This window comes from Coregonus clupeaformis, chromosome 35 (genome assembly GCF_020615455.1).
Source record: "Coregonus clupeaformis isolate EN_2021a chromosome 35, ASM2061545v1, whole genome shotgun sequence".
NCBI lineage: Eukaryota > Metazoa > Chordata > Actinopteri > Salmoniformes > Salmonidae > Coregonus > Coregonus clupeaformis.
Window position 1 is genome coordinate 41,926,598 of NC_059226.1, and position 21,657 is coordinate 41,948,254.

General features: G+C 44.3%; 1 protein-coding gene across 1 annotated transcript in view; it reads left to right on the plus strand.

The window, feature by feature from the left end:
- The window catches only part of agap1 (ArfGAP with GTPase domain, ankyrin repeat and PH domain 1), a 173,728-nt gene that overhangs the window by 129,042 nt on the left and 23,029 nt on the right, over positions 1-21,657 (plus strand). The window contains 3 exon segments of the mRNA XM_041888884.2: positions 887-1,048; positions 17,966-18,120; positions 21,455-21,545. Coding sequence (XP_041744818.2) covers positions 887-1,048; positions 17,966-18,120; positions 21,455-21,545 — 408 coding nt within the window.

The window sequence follows — 21,657 nt, forward strand, 5'->3', positions numbered from 1 at the left end:
CGTGTGCACTCTGTCAACATTAACAGGACAGAGAAACCAGACACATGAGGTGCCTAAATGATGGTATGAAATAACCCACAACTTGTTTCTCACAAGTGTAGCAGATTGTGAACCCTGCTAACAGCGTTTCAACTCCGAGAATGAGAATGGTAAATGACTGTAATTAATACATGCATTAACAGAAACTAATGTAACCAAATGACAGGGATTATATTGCCCGTTTTACAAACAGTAGGTTACCACATGTGCATTCATAAAAGAGCATTATGGGCCGACACTGTATAGCCTAGGCTACTATTCTACTTTGCGGAGATAGGAGGGCGTCATTTTTTTGTTGTTGTCTCGCCTAGGGCGCCATATCGACCAGGACCGGGCCTGATCAGCGTTGATTAGTCTATAAATTAAGAAAATATTCAAATGATACTGTACCATGCCAGGTTGGACAGGATTGTCAGATTGTCCGTTTAACACAACATTAGTGCATTGTAGTCCTCAGTGCCAGAACAACCTTGTCCACTGCTGTTGAATAATTAATGAATAGTCAGACTTTAAAAGACTGATTTCATTGATTTACTAGCAAGCAATGAAAAGGTGTGTAAAAGAAAGCCCACACATCAAAGTGCCACAGCCTATAGCGCTCAACACCCCCGCGCATCTAGCAGATTAGTTGCTCCAGAAAGTTTCATAGACTAAGTTAGCAAAACAACTGCTTATAATCATTACTAAACACTCCCGCTATTAGGTTAAAGTTCATCTACATGAAAATAAAGTTGTTTTTTTATCCTAAAATAAATAAAATAAATAAATGTAGGCCCATTTTAAAGGCTTTTGACTTGTTGTAGAGAAGCAGTATTATCTAACTATCTAACTGTCTCCCTCCCTGTAGACACTGGCCTGGGAGACTCTGTGTGCTCCAGCCCCTCCATCTCCAACACCACCAGCCCTAAGATGGACCCGCCCCCCTCGCCGCACGCCAACCGCAAGAAGCACCGCCGGAAGAAGAGCACCAGCAACTTCAAAGCTGACGGCCTCTCTGGTACTGCGGAAGGTAACGCCATCTCCCCTCCCCTCTCCGTTTTCCAGCCCTGGTCCGCCTGCTGAAACGCTCCCCCTAGCTAACTAACACCTAGGCTATACACTAACTGGGTCCTAGGCTCTAAGCTGCTCTGCTGTTGAGTGAATGAGTCTGGAAAAGAATGGAGCAACAAACCTAAGAAGCACAAAACTATGATTAATCTATTGATTTTAGATAACTAATGATTCTCAGTGATGGCTTAGTATCTGAGTCGGCTTACCCTTTAGCTGTCTTGGACCAGGTAACTCTTTTAAAGAGATTTTATTCCAATGATATTAAACTGGATAAATAAATGGTACGATAAATGAATGAAATAACAACTTTGAATATGATAAGGCACTGAATGTTGCCGTAGGAACAGGTATGGGAAACGCAGCCATGTCTTCCCACGAGCCCCCTGACGTCACTCTGCCTGTGGAAGGGGGTTCTTCATTCTGTTCTCTCATTCCTCCTCTCTGTCTGTCTGTCTGTCTGTCTGTCTGTCTGTCTGTCTGTCTGTCTGTCTGTCTGTCTGTCTGTCTGTCTGATGTGGGTTTTCAGCACTGCTAATAGTTAACATGACACATAGTACTCTGTCACAATGAATGGCACTGAATGGATTGCTCTTAAACACACACGTTTACACAGATGTTTACTCGTGGATACACAGGTGTTTATACACTCAAATACGCTGTCTTGGGGTATCAAACACACTGATGCATCCTCACACACACACACACACACACACACACACACACACACACACACACACACACACACACACACACACACATAACGACACACACCATTGTGAATGGGAGTGGAACAGATGCAGAGTTGGTAGCAGATGTGTGATGTAATGTGTGATGTAATGTGTAGCACTTCCATCAGAGGAAATCAAGTGGCTGACAAGACAAGTGCCTGTCTCTGTCTCTGTCTGGGGTCACTCCATCTCCTCTCCTGTCTGCCTGGCTGGCTGGCTGGGACTGGGAGGAATACTGGAGCACATAGACGTTACTGGGAATGGGACATTATAATGTAGGGGCTGGATGTGTAATATATTTCACCTAGCTTGCAAACAGGCGGTGTTGAATGTAGGAAATTAATTGAACTTACTATGTGTGCTGCTCATGCGTGTTTGTCGTGAGTGAGTGACCTGGCGCCGTTTGAAATCATTGTAGCACCCAGTGGGCTTTATGAAACTACCAAAGGCGTCCAGAGACTGGTCCGTATCTTCACTCTTAAAACTGATTTAATATTCATCCAATCTCCTTCATAGTTAGAATGGCGCTGGAGGGAATAGCAGCCATTTTATGGGCTTCTGACCACCTGTGCTATTTTGTGTATTTTTTTGGTACGTAATGTTTCCGCCATCGTTTTCAAATGACCGAAAAGAGCTTCTGGACATCAGAACAGCGATCACTAACTTCGATTAGGACGAGGCAAAAGACATATTGATCATGCCGGACCAGGCTCGAAGGAGGAGGAGACAGTGCTATAGAGGCCGGCGTGCGGGATACATGACGAGACGACGTCAGAGAGTGGATAAACCACCTCTACCCTCCGTTCTATTGGCGAACGTGCAATCACTGGAGAATAAACTGGATGAGCGCCGTTCGAGACTGTCCTATCAACGTGATCTGAAGAACTGTAATATCCTATGTTTCTCTGAGTCGTGGCTGAACAAGGATATGGTAAATATAAACCTAGATGGTTTTTCTATACATCGGCAGAACAGAACGGTGACATCGGGAGAGCTCAGGGAAGGGTGTGTGTGTCTCTTTGTTAACAACAGCTTGTGCGCAATATCTAATATTAAGGAAGTCTCGAGGTTCTCCCCCCCTGAGTTAGAATACCTCATGATAAGCTGTAGACCACACTATTTATCAAGAGAGTTTTCATCTACCAGACGAGCTAAATACCATCAATGCTCGCTTCGAGGCAAGCAACACTGAACCAAGAGAGCACCAGCTGATCCGGACAACTGTGTGATCACGCTCTCTGTAGCCGATGTGAGTAAGACCTTTAAACAGGTTAACATTCACAAGGCCACAGGGTCAGAAGGATTACCAGGACAGGTACTCAGAGCATTTGCTGACATGTTCAACCTCTCCCTGATCCAGTCTGTAATACCTACATGTTTCAAGCAGACCACCATAGTCCCTGTGCCCAAGAACACTAAGATAACCTGTCTAAATGACTATCGCCCCATAGCACTCACATCTATAGCCATGATATGCTCTGAAAGGCTGGTCATGGCTCACATCAACACCATCATCCCAGTGTATTTATTCCTTTTGTTATAATTTTTTTCTCTCTGCATTGTTGGGAAGGGCCCATTGTAGGCATTTCACTGTTAGTCTACACCTGTTGTTTACGAAGCGTGTGACAAATACAATTTGATTTGATTTGATTATTCCTTGTCCCCCCCACACACACACACACACTTTATTCAAAAAATGTTTTAGGCCAGAGTGTGCTTCCTACAGCCCCCAACCATTGTGAGACGCTCCCCCAGCCAGCCGGCCTCTGTGCAGCCCCTTCGCCTCATTCGTCAGCGGGGCACTTAAGTGAAATATTATAAATAATCCACTGTATTGAAATCTTTTATCAGCTGTGGCACTTTCATTATTCAATAAGCGATTAGTTACAGTCTCCCAATTTAGCCATTAAGCACCGCGCGACAGCGTGGGGCCGCTCGACGCCTGTCACACCACGGCCCCGATGAAGTATCAGCCTGTCACACACACCCGTTATTCATGAGGTGAGGGGCCGAGGCGGGCCGCCCTCTGCTCCACACTGCTCCGTCCGCACCCTCACCGCTCCCTCTCCTTTAGCCCAGGTAGGGCCACCGTGAAGTTATACGTCACTCGGACTACCCCTCACTCTCTACCCTTTCATCTCTCCATCTCTCTCTCGTTCATCTCTCCATGTCTCTCTCTCTCTTTCATCTCTCCATATCTCTCTTTCATCTCTCCATATCTCCCTTTCATCTCTCCATATCTCTCTCATCTCTCCATATCTCTCTCGCTTGCATCTCTCCATATCTTTCGCTTGCATCTCTCCATATCTCTTTCATCTCTCCATATATCTCATCTCTCCATATCTCTCTCGCTTGCATCTCTCCATATCTCTTTCATCTCTCCATATCTATCTCTTTCATCTCTCCATATCTATCTCTCTCATCTCTCCATATCTCTCTCGCTTGCATATCTCTTTCATCTCTCCATATCTATCTTTCATCTCTCCATATCTCTTTCATCTCTCCATATCTCTCTCTTTCATCTCTCCATATCTCTCTCTTTCATCTCTCCATATCTCTTTTTCATCTCTCCATATCTCTCTTTCATCTCTCCATATCTCTCTCTTTCATCTCTCCATATCTCTTTTTCATCTCTCCATATCTCTCTCTCTTTCATCTCTCCATGTCTCTCTTTTCTTCTGTTTTCTTTCCCTTTCAGATTTCAGTAAATATACATAAAAAATATATAACATTTTACTCACCATGCTTTCCGTGTGTGTGTGTGTGTGTGTGAACTTAAAGGGATACTTCAGGATTTTTCCTTTCTTCCTGCCACTGAGCCAGACCCACCCCCCCCCATTGTGCTTGACGCGTGGAGACCCCCTAATCTCTACCCCTCCGTCCCTCTTTCCTCTCATTTACATTTACATTACATTACATTTACATTTTAGTCATTTAGCAGACGCTCTTATCCAGAGCGACTTACAGTTAGTAAATACATTTTTTTATTTGTTTTATTTTTTATACTGGCCCCCCATGGGAATCGAACCCACAACCCTGGCGTTGCAAACGCCATGCTCTTTCAACTGAGCTACATCCCTGCCGGCCATTCCCTCCCCTACCCTGGACGACGCTGGGCCAATTGTGCGCCGCCCATGAGTCTCCCAGTCGCGGCCGGCTGCGACAGAGCCTGGATTCGAACCAGGATCTCTAGTGGCACAGTTAGCACTGCGATGCAGTGCCTTAGACCACAGCCACCTGATTCAGGTGTATCACTCTTTCTCTGTGTGCTCCGTCGATCACAGCACCACAATTAACTGTCTCTCTGTAAGCGCACCTCGTTAGCTCGTTACCTAGCACCCCCTGGTTACCTACACTACAGCACGGGGGTCCGACTCCTCGCGGCGCAGGACCTTTGAAAGGGGATCTGACCGCGAGCCTGCTGGAGATACCGAAGTTGGCCCTCAGATTCGAGACTTGGGACATGAAAGCCTCCCTGTGGCCCCCCTCAGATGGGAGACTGGGGACATGAAAGCCCCCGTGTAGCCCCTTTGAGATGGGCGGTGGAGATGGGGCCTCACACAGCGCAGCAGACCAGCTGCAGAGCCCTCCCTCCTGGAGTGAGAAAGAGGCATTCCTGGAGAGGAGAAGGATGTTAGTCAGGACAAAACGCTCTCTATGATCTGATATGGGATCAAAGGATCAGGTGGTTAGATAGCAGACTGGGTGATTGGGGGATTCATTCCACACAGGTTGTTGAAGAGAGCAGAAGTAGGTGTGGTCTGGGTTGTGACTGAAGCGTCTTGATGCATCTATCATTTAGCCCTTAGAGCAGGGTTCTTCAATTCCGGTCCTGGAGGGCCGAAACACCTCTGTTTTTCATCCTCTCCTTCTAATCAGGGGCTAATTCAGACCTGGGACACCAGGTGAGTGCAATTAACTACCAGGTAGAAATAAAAAACAGAAGTGTTTCGGCCCTCCAGGACCGGAATTGAAGAACCCTGCCTTAGAGGGTAGGTGTGTCTGCTGAAACGATTTGGTGAATTCCTTAAAATGGAAGATAATTAAGGTCACTTTGTAGCCATAGAGGTCCAGCAGGTGTGACACCAAAGGTCAAATTGTTAGAGGTCCCAGGTTGTTTCCCATGCAGAAGAGCAGAATTCGTTGGATGTACAAAGGACCCAATGTACAAAGGATCCACATATTTTAGACGTCACACACACACACACACACACACACACACACACACACACACGCACGCACGCACACACACAGACACTAGAGTGTGTGGGTGCAGACGTAAATTACTTGAACATATATTGGGGTATTTCTTTTTGATTGCTCCAGATTCCTGTGTGTGGAAAATAGCGCCTTGAAGGGCAATAAGGCCGAGGCTCGTACAAGCAGTGTAACATTTACACCTCACACACCCATTACCAAACTGTTACCTTTCTTATGCAGTAGTGGGGGACCGGTGAATGGATGTATTTTCTCTTCTGGGATCGTTGTGTGACAAATGTTCTCCGTAGCCTCGGGGGATGTTGGGAAAATAACAGCAGCGTCGGCGCGGGCTGTGAGGGGGAATACGCGTGTATTTAAAGAGTGGAGTATGTACCTCATTATAGGAGGTGAAAGCAGAGGGCACATAGTCCAGGACCTGAACAACTTCAGAGGGAGATGGGAACATTTTACCCCTCTACCCCCCTCTGATAACCTTTTCTTAGCTTGTTTTTATTTTACCTCCATTTTTAATACCATTTCTATTTTACTTGTTCTATATATTTTTGGCGTTTCCATTCTGTGCACATGCCGCTGCTAGGTTGTCATGGTAAATAAGAAGTCTCTGTGTATCATCTTATGGCAGTACTGTTCAGCTTCAACTATTCCTGCTTCTTCTGCTGACTTTTGATTTGTCACGGCAACTCACCTTAGCCCCTCCCACACAAGTCCCCCTCTAATGTTCTGGTTTATTACACCTGACTCCTCCCCCTCTAATGTTCTGGTTTATTACACCTGACTCCTCCCCCTCTAATGTTCTGGTTTATTACACCTGACTCCTCCCCCTTTAATGTTCTGGTTTATTACACCTGACTCCTCCCCCTCTAATGTTCTGGTTTATTACACCTGACTCCTCCCCCTCTAATGTTCTGGTTTATTACACCTGACTCCTCCCCCTCTAATGTTCTGGTTTATTACACCTGACTCCTCCCCCTCTAATGTTCTGGATTATTACACCTGACTCCTCCCCCTCTAATGTTCTGGTTTATTACACCTGACTCCTCCCCCTCTAATGTTCTGGTTTATTACACCTGACTCCTCCCCCTCTAATGTTCTGGTTTATTACACCTGACTCCTCCCCCTCTAATGTTCTGGTTTATTACACCTGACTCCTCCCCCTCTAATGTTCTGGTTTATTACACCTGACTCCTCCCCCTCTAATGTTCTGGTTTATTACACCTGACTCCTCCCCCTCTAATGTTCTGGTTTATTACACCTGACTCCTCCCCCTCTAATGTACCTCCCTTTTTTCTGTTTCTTTCTCTCGTTTTTTGATTATTTCTGTTTGTGTTGTCTTCATTCTTCTACGCTGTCCTCTTCCTGTCTTTTTCTTCTGGTCTCTTCTTTCTGTCTCTCCATCTCTCCTCCTGCTGCCCATCGGGACGCAGCCAAATGTAAAGCATGGAAACTTAACCGCGTTGGTAGTCTGCGTAACATATACAGCAGCGGTGTCAGCAACTGGGAAGGTAACTAACTAACTGACTGACTGGTTAACCCACCATGAGGGAGAGAGTATCAGCAACTGGGAAGGTAACTAACTAACTGACTGACTGGTTAACCCACCATGAGGGAGAGAGTATCAGCAACTGGGAAGGTAACTAACTGACTGACTGACTGGTTAACCCACCATGAGGGAGAGAGTATCCAAAAGAACAACTGACTGACTGACTGGTTAACCCACCATGAGGGAGAGAGTATCAGCAACTGGGAAGGTAACTAACTAACTGACTGACTGGTTAACCCAATGAGGGAGAAAGAACTGGGAAGGTAACTAACTGACTGACTGACTGGTTAACCCACCATGAGGGAGAGAGTATCAGCAACTGGGAAGGTAACTAACTGACTGACTGGTTAACCCACCATGAGGGAGAGAGCTCACACACCCAAGATGGCAGCCTTCCACTCCATGATGACCATCTGTCTCCATCTTTTCCCTTTGACCTGTCTCAGTGGACATGTTTACGCCTCATGGCCATCTGTGCTTTCCTCTGCCCCTCCTGTCCCCCTCTCACTGCCAAGTAAGGGAGACCACCTTAGACACACAGAGCATCCTGGAGCATGCGGTCTCTGGTGTCATGGATGTCACGGTGTGTGTGTGGGGGGGGGTGTAAGGTGTGTGTGTGTGGGGGTGCCTTGTGACTTCTTCCCCCCTGTGCTTCAGTGGTCTCCAACTTAACTCCTGGCTCAGGATTGTTACTGTATGTGATGGACAGCATCAGGCATCATAATCATGAGCAGGAAGACTTACATGTATTCCATTGGCCAACCCCTCCCTACCCACCCCCCTTATATTATGTACTTGTTCATTAAGAAATACATATTTATTTATTGAGAAGCCAACAATTGCTGTACTATTTTCCAGGTTATTAATGCTGTGAAAGGGTGTGAATACTATGGGGAGTAATGACCTGTTTCACCAAGCAATACTGTGTGAGCTGACATTTAAGGCTTTTAATTTCTGTTTCCGGAGCCTCACCCACCTCCTTCCCCCTCTCCCTTCCTCCTCTCCCTTTTTCCAGACGCGTCCTCCCCCCTCATTGCACCACCCGAGCCCATGTAGCCCCCAGACCCACCCCAACCCACATATACCCTCTCTCTATTGGGTTACTCTTGCAGGGCCTGGGCCTAAGCCCTGGTCCATCTGCATGTGTAGTGCTGCCTTTCCTCTGTAATGCCTGTAAATGGTCTATATTATATTTGGGTGTGCTGTTAAAGGTTGCCCATGTCAGAGTTCACAAATTGCCTCGACGACAGCGCCACACTCTCTCTGGCTCTCTCTCTGAATGTGTCTCTCCCCTGTAGCTCGGAGCAGTGGTGTGATTACTACGAGTGGTGGGGCGACGGAGAGTGTGAGTGTGTGTCTCTGCGTGTGTGCTTGAAAGAGTATATAAAATAAAGACTGATCTGTATTTCACATAAGTGTGCGTGAGTGCCCATTTTCCTTTTGAGAAATCTCAGGTTAACAGATGCTTATGTTGTGATGCGATATGAAATCTAACCAAACAAAGGGCCTTCTCACACTGCCAGACATGTTTTAATTCAGGCTGTGGTATATCAGAGCAGTATAGGAGACAGACAGACAGGCTGTGGTATATCAGGGCAGTATAGGAGACAGGCTGAGGCTGCCTGTCATGACTCATGACTCAGTGGGCCTCCCAGTAATAGCCACCTTATTTCAGGGTTTGCAGAGGAAAGTTGGGGGTGGGAGTGTTAGAATGGGGGGTTACACAATTGCACAGCCTAATGCCCTTTCATTTTTATTTTGAAATTCATTAATCGACTGGAGAATGAGGAGGGGGAGGCGACGGGGGTTGGAACAGCATTACTTTATGCCTCGGCTAGCTGGGCTCGGCTTTCTGCATTGTTGGTTTCCATAATTGTCAAACAACCACCCCCTCTCTCCCCCTCTGCAGAGAAAAGCAGGAACATTTAATTATGATGAGAACATTGTTCCCACAGGGCTTGTCAGCGTTTGAAGGGTGGGGCCCAATCTCGGACGGGACGACACCACAGTCCCAGGAGCAGGGAGAGACACATCTGATAGGGAGAGACACATCTGATAGGGAGAGACACATCTGATAGGGAGAGACACATCTGATAGGGAGAGACACATCTGATAGGCCTCTTTAGCGACAGGATTTGACCTCAGCAGAAATACCTACAGTCTTCTACTGAAGCTATGTCTCTAAGATGAAGATAAGGTTGTAGGACAAGATGGAAGAGGTTATTTCAGATGAAACCTCTATCATGTAATCTAAAGACAGTCGAGCCTGCAACATCTGTAGTCTCTTTACCCATGCAGGAAGTTAAAGGCTCTTCAGGTTTTTAACTCATTTAGCCACGGGGCCCATCCTCCCATCCTTAGCCAGGCAGAGAGAGATGTAGGGAGACAAAGGCCTTTCATTGTGGGTCTGAACACTGAAGCCAGAAGGGAACTTCAGCTTCACTGGTCTCTGAGAGGAAGCCAATTAGCTAAATGAGTGAGTGAGGAGAGGAGTAAATGGTTTGGCTCCTCCAGCCTGACTCTCTCTCTCTCTCTGGCCGCTCTCCCTCTTCTCGGCTGGTTCAACTTTTAATCTTCTCCCAGGGTGGTGATCAGATCTCCACTCCCAGACAGAAGACATCACAAAGCTGTCAGTGATTACTAGTCTATTCTAACTAGTTGACTAGTGCCGTAATGTATTATGTGAAGTATATAGTGTAGGTGCCATGACACTCCAGAGCCAAAAGCTGTTATAACGCGGCTACCACCAATGTAGCTAGCTTACAATGACAAGAAGTCACTCACTACAAGATTGTGGTGCTGCTGCCCACACCGGTTCCTCAGGTAGTCGTATTGAGAAGCCCTCTGATTAGCGCATGCTGGAGGGCTGTGGAGAGGGGGCTGATTGGCTCTTCATTATGTAATTGGGCACCCTGTCCCTTCTCATTGGAGTAAATTGTAAACGGAACCAGGTTGGTGTCTGATCTCCCTCATCAGAACCAGCTGTGCCCTTCCCATCCTGCCATGTTCCTCCACTTCACCTCTTCTTCAATCCCTCCTTTTGTTCTTAACAGCTTCCAAATGTGACCCCGCAAATGAGACACACACACACACACACAATGTCAGAGCTTTGACGTTAATTGTGAAAGAGCCTGCGTCACTCTCTCTAAAACACACAGAGTCCTGATTAGCCCCAGTAGCCTATGATGGGTGAGGTCTGGGTAGCAGACCCATGTGTTCCCCTGTAGGGGGGGTCGTGATTGTAATGACTGACCTTTATTCTGGACCACTGATAGCTCCGGGTCCTGGGGGGGGCCACTGGGGGCCACAGGGCCTGTAATTGGGGGGATATCCTGGCCGGAGGGGGGCGGAGGTGGAGGGGTTTAAGAGGTCACTAGGATCTGTGGTACAGCTAAAAGACTGTTCTGCTCTGTCCCACTGAAAGGGGTTTTGACTAGATGGAATACAGCTACGGACAGAAGTTACTTTTTGTAGCAGGTTAGGAGAACTTAAGCATCAGGTTAGGAGAACTAACGCTGCAGGTTAGGAGAACTAATGCAGCAGGTTAGGAGAATTAACACAGCAGGTTAAGAGAATTAACGTAGCAGGTTAGGAGAAATAACGCAGCAGGTTAGGAGAATTATCGCAGCAGGTTAGGAGAATTATCGCAGCAGGTTAGGAGAATTATCGCAGCAGGTTAGGAGAATTAACGCAGCAGGTTAAGAGAACGCAGCAGGTTAAGATAATTAGCGCAGCAGGTTAGGAGAACTAACGTAGCAGGTTAGGAGAACTTACGTAGCAGGTTAGGAGAACTTACGCAGCAGGTTAGGAGAACTTACGCAGCAGGTTAGGAGAACTTACGTAGCAGGTTAGGAGAACTTACGTAGCAATTTTCCCAGACGCTAGCTCGAACATGCAACTTTTTTACCGTAACTGTACACCATCTTGCCACAACCACTGAAAAGGGCCAGTGATTCTGGACCATGAAGGGAGTGGGTAGAAGCTGCCCCTGGCCTAACCACTAATGTTGATCCTAGATCTGAGGTTAGTTATACCGAAAAAATATATAAACACAGCAATAGCAAAGATTTTGCTGTGTTACAGTTCATATAAGGAAATCAGTCAGTTGAAATACAGTGCCTTCAGAAGGTATTTAGACCCCTTTACCTTTTCCACGGTTTATTACGTTACAGCCTTGTTCTAAAATTGATTAAATTGTTTTTTTTCTTCATCAATCTCCACACAATACCCCATAATGACAAAGCAAAAACAGGTTTTTAGAAATGTTTGCTAATTTATTAAAAATAAAAAACTGAAATATAACATTTACATATAGTACCAGTCAAAGGTTTGGACACACCTACTCATTCCAGGGTTTTTCTTTATTTTTACTATTTTATACATTGTAGAATAATAGTGAAGACATCAAAACTATGAAATAACACATATGGAATCATGTAGTAACCAAAAAAGCGTTAAACAAATCAAATATATTTTATATTTGAGATTCTTCAAAGTAGCCACCCTTTGCCTTGATGACAGCTTTGCACACTGTTGGCATTCTATCAACCAGCTTCACCTGGAATGCTTTTCCAACAGTCTTAAAGGAGTTCCCACATATGCTGAGCACTTGTTGGGTGCTTTTCCTTCACTTTTCCATCTCAATTGGGTTGAGGTCGGGTGATTGTGGAGGCCAGGTAATCTGATGCAGCACTCCATCACTCTCCTTCTTGGTCAAATAGCCCTTACACAGCCTGGAGGTGTGTTGGGTCATTGTCCTGTTGAAAAACAAATGATAGTCCCACTAAGCCCAAACCAGATGGGATGGCGTATCGCTGCAGAATGCTGTGGTAGCCATGCTGGTTAAGTGTGCCTTGAATTCTAAATAAATCACCAACAGTGTCACCAGCAAAGCACTCCCACACCATCACACCTCCTCCTCCATGTTTCACGGTGGGAACCATCTACTCTGCGTCTCACAAAGACACGGCGGTTGGAACCAAAAATCTCAAATTTGGACTCCAGACCAAAGGACAGATTTCCACTGGTCTAATGTCCATTGCTCGTGTTTCTTGGTCCAAGCACGTCTCTTCTTCTTATTGGTGTCCTTTAGTAGTGGTTTAATTGCAGCAATTCGACCATGAAGGCCTGATTCACGCAGTCTCCTCTGAACAGTTGATGTTGAGATGCATTTATTTGGGCTGCAATCTGAGGTGCAGTTAACTCAAATGAACTTATCCTCTGCAGCAGAGGTAACTCTGGGTCTTCCTTTCCTGTGGCGGTCCTCATGAGAGCCAGTTTCATCATAGCGTTACATGGGTTTTGCGACTGCACTTTAAGAAACTTTCAAAGTTCTTGAAGTTTTCAGGATTGACTGACCTTCATGTCTTAAAGTAATGATGGACTGTCATTTCTCTTTGCTTATGTGAGCTGTTCTTGCCATAATATGGACTTGGTCTTTTACCAAATAGGGCTATCTTCTGTATACCCCCCTACTTTGTCACAACACAACTGATTGGCTCAAACGCATTAAGAAGGAAATAAATTCCACAAATTAAGTTTTAACAAGGCACACCTGTTAATTGAAATGCATTCCAGGTTACCTCATGAAGCTAGTTGAGAGAATATAAGGCAAGTATTGGAAACAATAGAACACTATGGAAAATATGGGAAACCAGGCCTGCTACTACTAGCAGACTTCGAAAAGGCATTTGATAAAGTACGACTGGGGTTTATATATAAATGCCTGGAGCATTTCAATTTTGGAGAATCTCTTATAAAATGGGTCAAAATCATGTATAGTAACCCTAGGTGTAAAATAGTAAATAATGGCTATTTCTCAGAAAGTTTTAAACTGTCAAGATGAGTGAAACAAGGTTGTCCACTATCGGCATATCTATTTATTGTGGCCATCGAGATGTTAGCTATTAAAATCAGATCCAATAATAATATCAGAGGATTAGAAATCCAGGGCTTAAAAACAAAGGTGTCATTGTACGCTGATGATTCATGTTTTCTTTTAAATCCACAACTAGAATCCCTCCACAGCCTCATAGAGGATCTAGATACATTTTCTAACCTCTCTTGATTACAACCAAATAATGACAAATGTACTATATTACGTATTGGATCACTAAAAAATACAATTTTTACATTACCATGTAGTTTACCAATAAAATGGTCTGATGGTGATGTGGATATCCTCGGAATACATATCCCAAAGGAAATAAATGATCTCACGTCAATACATTTTAATAGAAAGTTAGCAAAAATAGATAAGATCTTGCTACCATGGAAAGGTAAATACCTGTCAATTTGTGGAAAAATCACCCTGATTAACTCTTTAGTATTATCCCAGTTTACCTATTTGCTTATAGTCTTGCCTACGCCTAGCGAACAGTTTTTTAAATTATATGAGAAAAAAAATATTCAATTCTATTTGGAACGGCAAGCCAGACAAAATTAAAAGGGCCTATTTATATAATGAATATGAATTCGGAGGACAGAAATTATTAAATATTAAAGCATTAGACCTATCACTAAAAGCTTCAGTCATACAAAAGTTATACTTAAATCCGAACTGGTTCTCAAGCAAATTAGTAAGATTGTCTCACCCAATGTTCAAGAATGGCCTTTTTCCCCTTTATTCAGATTACAACCACTCATTTTCAGTTATTTGAAAAGGAAATCATCTCCCAAATATCACTATTTCTAAAACAAGCCATAGAAAGTTGGTTGCAATTTCAATTTAATCCTACAGAAACGACAGAACAAATAATGCAACAAATATTGTGGTTAAATTCAAATATGCTAATTGACAAAAAAACTTTATTTTTTGACAGAATGTTTAAAAAAGGTATAATCTTCGTAAATGATATCATCGGTAGGACTGGTGGAGTTATGTCGCACATGCAGCTAACAAAAACATATGGAAATGTCTGCTCTACCCAAAATTACAACCAAATAATTGCAGCCTTACCGCAAAAGTGGAAGAGGAAAGTGGAAGGGGGAGAAAGTAAGGAACTTGTCTGTCGGCCTTGCATTAAAGAACATAATTGGTTAAGGAAAACTGTGATAAATAAAAAAGTATATCAGTTTCACTTAAGGACCAAAGGATTGACAGCCGTCCCATATAGATTGCAAAATAGTTGGGAAGAGATTTCTGACGTACCGATCCCATGGCATAGTGTTTATGAACTGACACGCAAAACGACACCGGATTCAAAAATTAGAATCTTTCAATTTAAATTATTATATACAATTCTTGCTACCAATAGAATGTTATTTATGTGGGGGATACAATCTTCCCAGCTCTGCAGATTTTGCTGTGAAGAGACAGAATCATTAGATCATTTGTTTTGGTTCTGTCCATTTGTAGCTTGTTTTTGGACACAGGTCCAGGAATGGCTAAAGGATTGCAATATTTACCTGGAGCTAACCTTGCAGATAGCATCACTGGGTGATCTGAAAAGTCATAGTCAATGGATCAATAATATAATAATACTTTTAGCAAAAATGTTTATTTTTAATTCACAATCTGTAGAAGCAATGAGAATAGAAAGGTTCAGAACTTTTGTAAAACATCACAGTACGGTTGAAATATATATGGCAAATAGAAATCCTATATGGATGGTGTTAAGAGATAGATGGGAGGTATGGAATGGAGTTGAAGGATGGGACTAATAACAAATAACAACAAATAATAACAAGATAACTAATAATGTAAGCATACTGTGTCCATAATAAGTATATAGGTTGTATGTTGGGAGCTTTTGGGAAAGAGCACAGTTAGAAAGATATGGCATATAGAAGCAAACCTGATGGACATCATGAAAATGATCGGAGAGGTTGAGAGTAGAAGAAGTTCAGGAGCAAAAACAAATAAAATATAATTATTGTAAAATTGACTGTGTCCATAAGGTGTAGATAGTAAGTATAGGCTGGAAGTAGAGGCCTGGGCATTGTTGTTCACTAATTTACCCCAAGTAGGGAAAGGATGGCGGGGTTGAAAAGTAATAAAGGGGAGTATATATATAAAAAACATGGGGGATTGGAAGTGATGCAGACAATTACATTGATGGAAGTTACAATCTATCTGCAATATTAAGCTGATCTACCCAAGCTCTGTCAGGTTGGATGGGGAGCGTCGCTGCACAGCTACTTTCAGGTCTCTCCAGAGATAATAAAAATAATAATATGCCATTTAGCAGACGCTTTTATCCAAAGCGACTTAGTCATGCGTGCATACATTTTTTGTGTATGGGTGGTCCCGGGGATCGAACCCACTACCTTGGCGTTACAAGCGCCGTGATCTACCAGCTGAGCTACAGAGGACCACCCGTACAGAGGTTCAAGTCCGGGCTCTGGCTGGGCCACTCAAGAACATTCAGAGACTTGTCCCGAAGCCACTCCTGCGTTGTCTTGGCTGTGCTTAGGGTCGTTGTCCTGTTGGAAGGTGAACCTTTGCCCTAGTCTGAGGTCCTGAGCGCTCTGGAGCAGGTTTTCCTCAAGGATCTCTCTGTACTTTTCTCCGTTCATCTTTCCCTCGATCCTGACTAGTCTCCCAGTCCCTGCCGCTGATAAACATCCCCACAGCATGATGCTGCCACCACCATGCTTTACTGTAGGGATGGTGCCAGGTTTCCTCCAGACGTGACACTTGGCATTCAGGCCAAAGAGTTCAATCTTGTTTTCATCAGACCAGAGAATCTTGTTGCTCATGATCTGAGAGTCTTTAGGCAAACTCCAAGCGGGCTGTCATGTGCCTTTTAGTGAAGAGTGGCTTCCGCCTGGCCATTCTACCATAAAGGCCTGCTTGGTGGAGTGCTGCAGAGATGGTTGTCCTTCTGGAAGGTTCTCCCATCTCCACAGAGGAACTCTAGAGCTCTGTCAGTGACCATCGGGTTCTTGGTCACATCCCTGACCAAGGCCCTTCTCCCCCAATTGCCCAGTTTGGCCGGGCGGCCAGCTCTAGGAAGAGTCTTGGTGGTTCCAAACTTCTTCCATTTAAGAATGATGGAGGCCACTGTGTTCTTGGGGACCTTCAATGCTGCAGACTTTTTTTTGTACCCTTTCCCAGATCTATGCCTCAACACAATCCTGTCTCGGAGCTCTACGGACAATTCCTTCGACCTCATGGCTTGGTTTTTGCTCTGACATGCACTGTCAACTTTGGGACCTTATATAGACAGGTGTGTGCCTTCCCAAATCATGTCCAATCAATTAAATTTACCACAGGTGAACTCCAATCAAGTTGTAGAAATATCTCAAGGATGATCAATGGAAACAGGATGCACCTGAGCTCAACTTTCGAGTCTCATAGCAAAGGGTCTGAATACTTATGTAAATAAGGTATTTCTGTTTTTTATTTGTAAAATATTTGCAAAAAATTCTAAAAGCCTGTTTTCGCTTTGGTGTTATGGGGTATAGTGTGTAGATTGCTGAGCATTTCTATTTATTTAATCCATTTTAGAATAAGGCTGGAACGTAACAAAATGTGGAAAGGTCAAAGGGTCTGAATACTTTCCGAAGGCACTCTAAATTCATTAGGCCCTAATCTATGGATTTCACATGACTAGGGAGCCAGGCCCAACCAATAAGAAGAAAAAAAATCCCCACAAAAGGGCATTATTACAGACAGAAATACTTTGGTCTTTGGCTGGCGTGGTTACACGTGGTCTGCGGTTGTGAGGCCGGTTGGACATACTGCCAAATTCTCTAAAATGACGGAGGTGGCTTATGGTAGAGGAATTAACATGAAATCTCTGGCAACAGCTCTGGTGGACGTTCCTGCAGTCAGCATGTCAATTGCATGCTCCCTCAAAACTTTAGATATCTGTGGCATTGTTGTATGACAAAACTACACATTTTAGAGTGGCCTTTTATTGTCCCCATGTGCATCTGTGTAATGATCATGCTGTTTTAATCAGCTTATTGATATGTCACACTTGTCAGGTGGATGGATTACCTTGACAAATTATAAAATGCTCACTAACAGGGATGTAAACAAATTTGAGATAAGCTTTTTGTGCGTATGGAAAATTTCGGGGATCTTTTATTTCAGCTCATGAAACATGATGCGTTTATATTTTTGCTCAGTATAGTTAGTTAGTTAGTTAGTTAGTTAGGGACACTAGGCCTAACCACTAATATGGATCCTAGATCTGAGGTTAGTTAGTTAGGGGCACTTCTGCCATGAGTTTGTCTGAAGAGTAGTGACAACTTGTAACCTGTATCTGAACTCAGATCTGTTTTCCTCACAATATTGGAACATATTGTGCTAGCAGTGCTCTGTGTGAAGTGTGTTGTTTGTGTGTGTGTGTGTGTGTGTGTGTGTGTTGCAGTGCATTAGATATGTGTGCCACCAACCCTGAAACTGACCCTCTCTTTCTATCCCTCTGTCCTCCAGAACAAGAGGAGAACTTCGAGTTGACCATTGTGTCTTTGACGGGCCAGACGTGGCACTTTGAGGCCACCTCGTACGAGGAGAGAGATGCCTGGGTCCAGGCCGTCGAGAGCCAAATCCTAGCCAGCCTGCAGTCCTGTGAGAGCAGCAAGGCCAAGGTACCATACTACAATATTACAATACTGTTACAGTACTGTTACAATACTATACCACACTGTTACAATGCTGTTACACTACTGTTAGAATACTATACTACAATATTACAATACTGTTACAGTACTGTTAGAATTTTATACCACACTATTACAATACTATTACACTGTGGTTACAATACTATACTACACTATTACAATACTATTACACTATGGTTACAATACTATAACAATACTATGACACTATGGTTACAATACTATACCACACTATAACAATACTATTACACTCTGGTTACAATACTATTACACTACTATTAAATCTAATCAAATGTAATTTGTCACATGCGCCCAATACAACAGGTGTAGATTTTACCGTGAATGCTTACTGACGAGCCCTTAACCAACAATGCAGAGTTAAAAGATAAGAAAATATTAGCAAAACAAGAAAAAGTAACGCAATACAATAACAATAAGGATGCTGTATACATGGAGTACCAGTACTGAGTCAATGTGCAGGGGTACCAGGTAGTGGAGGTAATATGTACATGTAGGTAGGGGTAAAAGTGAATAGGCAATCAGCATAGATCATAAACAGAGTAGCAGCTGCGTGTGTGTGTGTATGTTGGAGTGCCAGTGCAAGAATGTCATTAAAAAACAAAACAAAGGGTTCAATGCAAATAGTCTGGGTAGGCATTTGATTAACTGTTCAGCAGTCTTATGGTTTGGGGGTAGAAGCTGTTCAGGAGCCTTTTGGACCTAGACTTGGCTCTCCGGTACAGCTTGCTGTACGGTAGCAGAGAGAACAGTCTATGACTTGGGTGGCTGGAGTCTTTGAGGTCCTGGATGGTATTACAATACTATACCACACTATTCCTCCATTTTGGTGTTCCTCAAGGCTCTGTTCTGGGACCACTACTGTTCACGTTATATATGCTATACTTAACTCAGCAAAAAAAGAAAGTGTCAACTGCGTTTATTTTCAGCAAACTTAACATGTGTAAATATTTGTATGAACATAACAAGATTCAACAACTTAGACATAAACTGAACAAGTTCCACAGACATTTGACTAACATAAATTGAATAATGTGTCCCTAAACAAAGGGGGGGTCAAAATCAAAAGTAACAGTCAGTATCTGGTGTTGCCACCAGCTGCATTAAGGACTGCAGGGCATCTCCTCATGGACTGCACCAGATTTGCCAGTTCTTGCTGTGAGATGTTACCCCACTCTTCCACCAAGGCACCTGCAAGTTCCCGGACATTTCTGAGGGGAATGGCCCTAGACCTCACCCTCCGATCCTACAGGTCCCAGACGTGCTCAATGGGATTGAGATCAGGGCTCTCCGCTGGCGATGGCAAAACACCGACATTCCTGTCTTGCAGGAAATCACTCACAGAACTAACAGTATGGCTGGGGGCATTGTCATGCTGGAGGGTCATGTCAGGATGAGCCTGCAGGAAGGGTACCACATGAGGGAGGAGGATGTCTTCTGTGTAACGCACAGCGTTGAGATTGCCTGCAATGACAACAAGCTCAGTCCGATGATGCTGTGACACACCGCCCCAAACCATGACTGACCCTCCACCTCCAAATCAATCCCACTCCAGAGTACAGGCCTCGGTGTAACTCTCATTCCTTCGACGATAAACGCGAATCCGACCACCACCCCTGGTGAGACAAAACCGCGACTCGTCAGTGAAGAGCACTTTTTGCCAGTCCTGTCTGGTCCAGTGACGGTGGGTTTGTTCCCATAGGCGACGTTGTGGCTGGTGATGTCTGGTGAGGACCTGCCTTACAACAGGCCTACAAGCCCTCAGTCCAGCCTCTCTCAGCCTATAGCAGCCAGTCTGAGCACTGATGGAGGGATTGTGCGTTCCTGGTCTAACTCGGGCAGTTGTTGTTGCCATCCTGTACCTGTCCCGCAGGTGTGATGTTCGGATGTACCGATCCTGTGCAGGTGTTGTTACACGTGGTCTGCCACTGCGAGGACGATCAGCTGTCCGTCCTGCTCCCTGTAGCGCTGTCTTAGGCGTCTCACAGTACGGACATTGCAATTTATCGCCCTGGCCGCATCTGCAGTCCTCATGCCTCCTTGCAGCATGCCTAAGACACGTTCACGCAGATGAGCAGGGACCCTGGGCATCTTTCTTTTGGTGTTTTTCAAAGTCAGTAGAAAGGCCTCTAGTGTCCTAAGTTTTCATAACTGTGACCTTAATTATAATAAAATAATATAATATGCCATTTAGCAGACGCTTTTATCCAAAGCGACTTAGTCATGCGTGCATAAATTTTTACGTATGGGTGGTCCCGGGGATCGAACCCACTACCCTGGCGTTACAAGTGCCATGCTCTACCAATTGAGCCACAGAGGACCTACCATCTGTAAGCTGTTAGTGTCTTAACGACCGTTCCGCAGGTGCATGTTCATGAATTGTTTATGGTTCATTGAACAAGCATAGGAAACAGTGTTTAAACCCTTTACAATGAAGATCTGTGAAGTTATTTGGATTTTTACGAATTATCTTTGAAAGACAGGGTCCTGAAAAAGGGACGTTTCTTTTTTTGCTGAGTTTATATCACACTATGACAATATACTATATCACACTATTACAATACTGTACTGTATTCTTACAATACTATACCAGACTATACATCCATGCAACTCAACAACTGTTTTAATAGGAACGGTTGGGATTAGCATTGTATACACACCCTCGTATAGGCCTATTCACGCGCGCGCACACACACACTCATTCCCACACACACACACACTTGCTCAACCCCCAAACACACACACACAAATAATTACAAATGGCAATTACTGTAAGTGTAATGTAGCTGTAGTGGTTCCGTTGCCCTCCAGTAGTGTACTGGACCAGGCCGGGCAGCAGCAGCCTACTCTGAGCCAGCCAGCCCTCTGTTCTGTTGACGCCCCAGGCCTCAGAGGAACAATGGCACTGTAGAATACCTTCCATTGTCTCCGCGCCACCTTCATTCTGTTTGTTTGCTGTGTGATTTATTCTTACAGAAACACACACATTCTCTTGCTTCCTTTTCCTGGAAACAAATCTAAATGAGTTTGTGTGATGAACATGGTGTGTGTGTGTCTAGGTTAGTGACTGTGTATGCTATTATAGCCATGCATATAGGGCCTTCTGTAGCTCAGTTGGTAGAGCATGGCGCTTGCAACGCCAGGGTTGTGGGGTCGATTCCCACGGGGGGCCAGTATGAAAAATGTATGCACTCACTAACTGTAAGTTGCTCTGGATAAGAGCGTCTGCTAAATGACTAAAATGTAAAATGTAAATAACAATGTCAGTTGGATTGTTTTCCTACAGTCACGTCTGACCAGCCAGTCTGAGGCCATGGCCTTACAGAATGTGAGGAGCCTGAGAGGGAACTCTCGCTGTGTGGACTGTGAGGCCCAGAGTGAGTCACAACCATCTATCTATCTTACCTCTGCTAGCTAACAACAGTGTACCTCCCATCTAATCCTTCAGTAATACCTTCCCTGTCTCCTTCACCTCCCATCTTTCAGTAA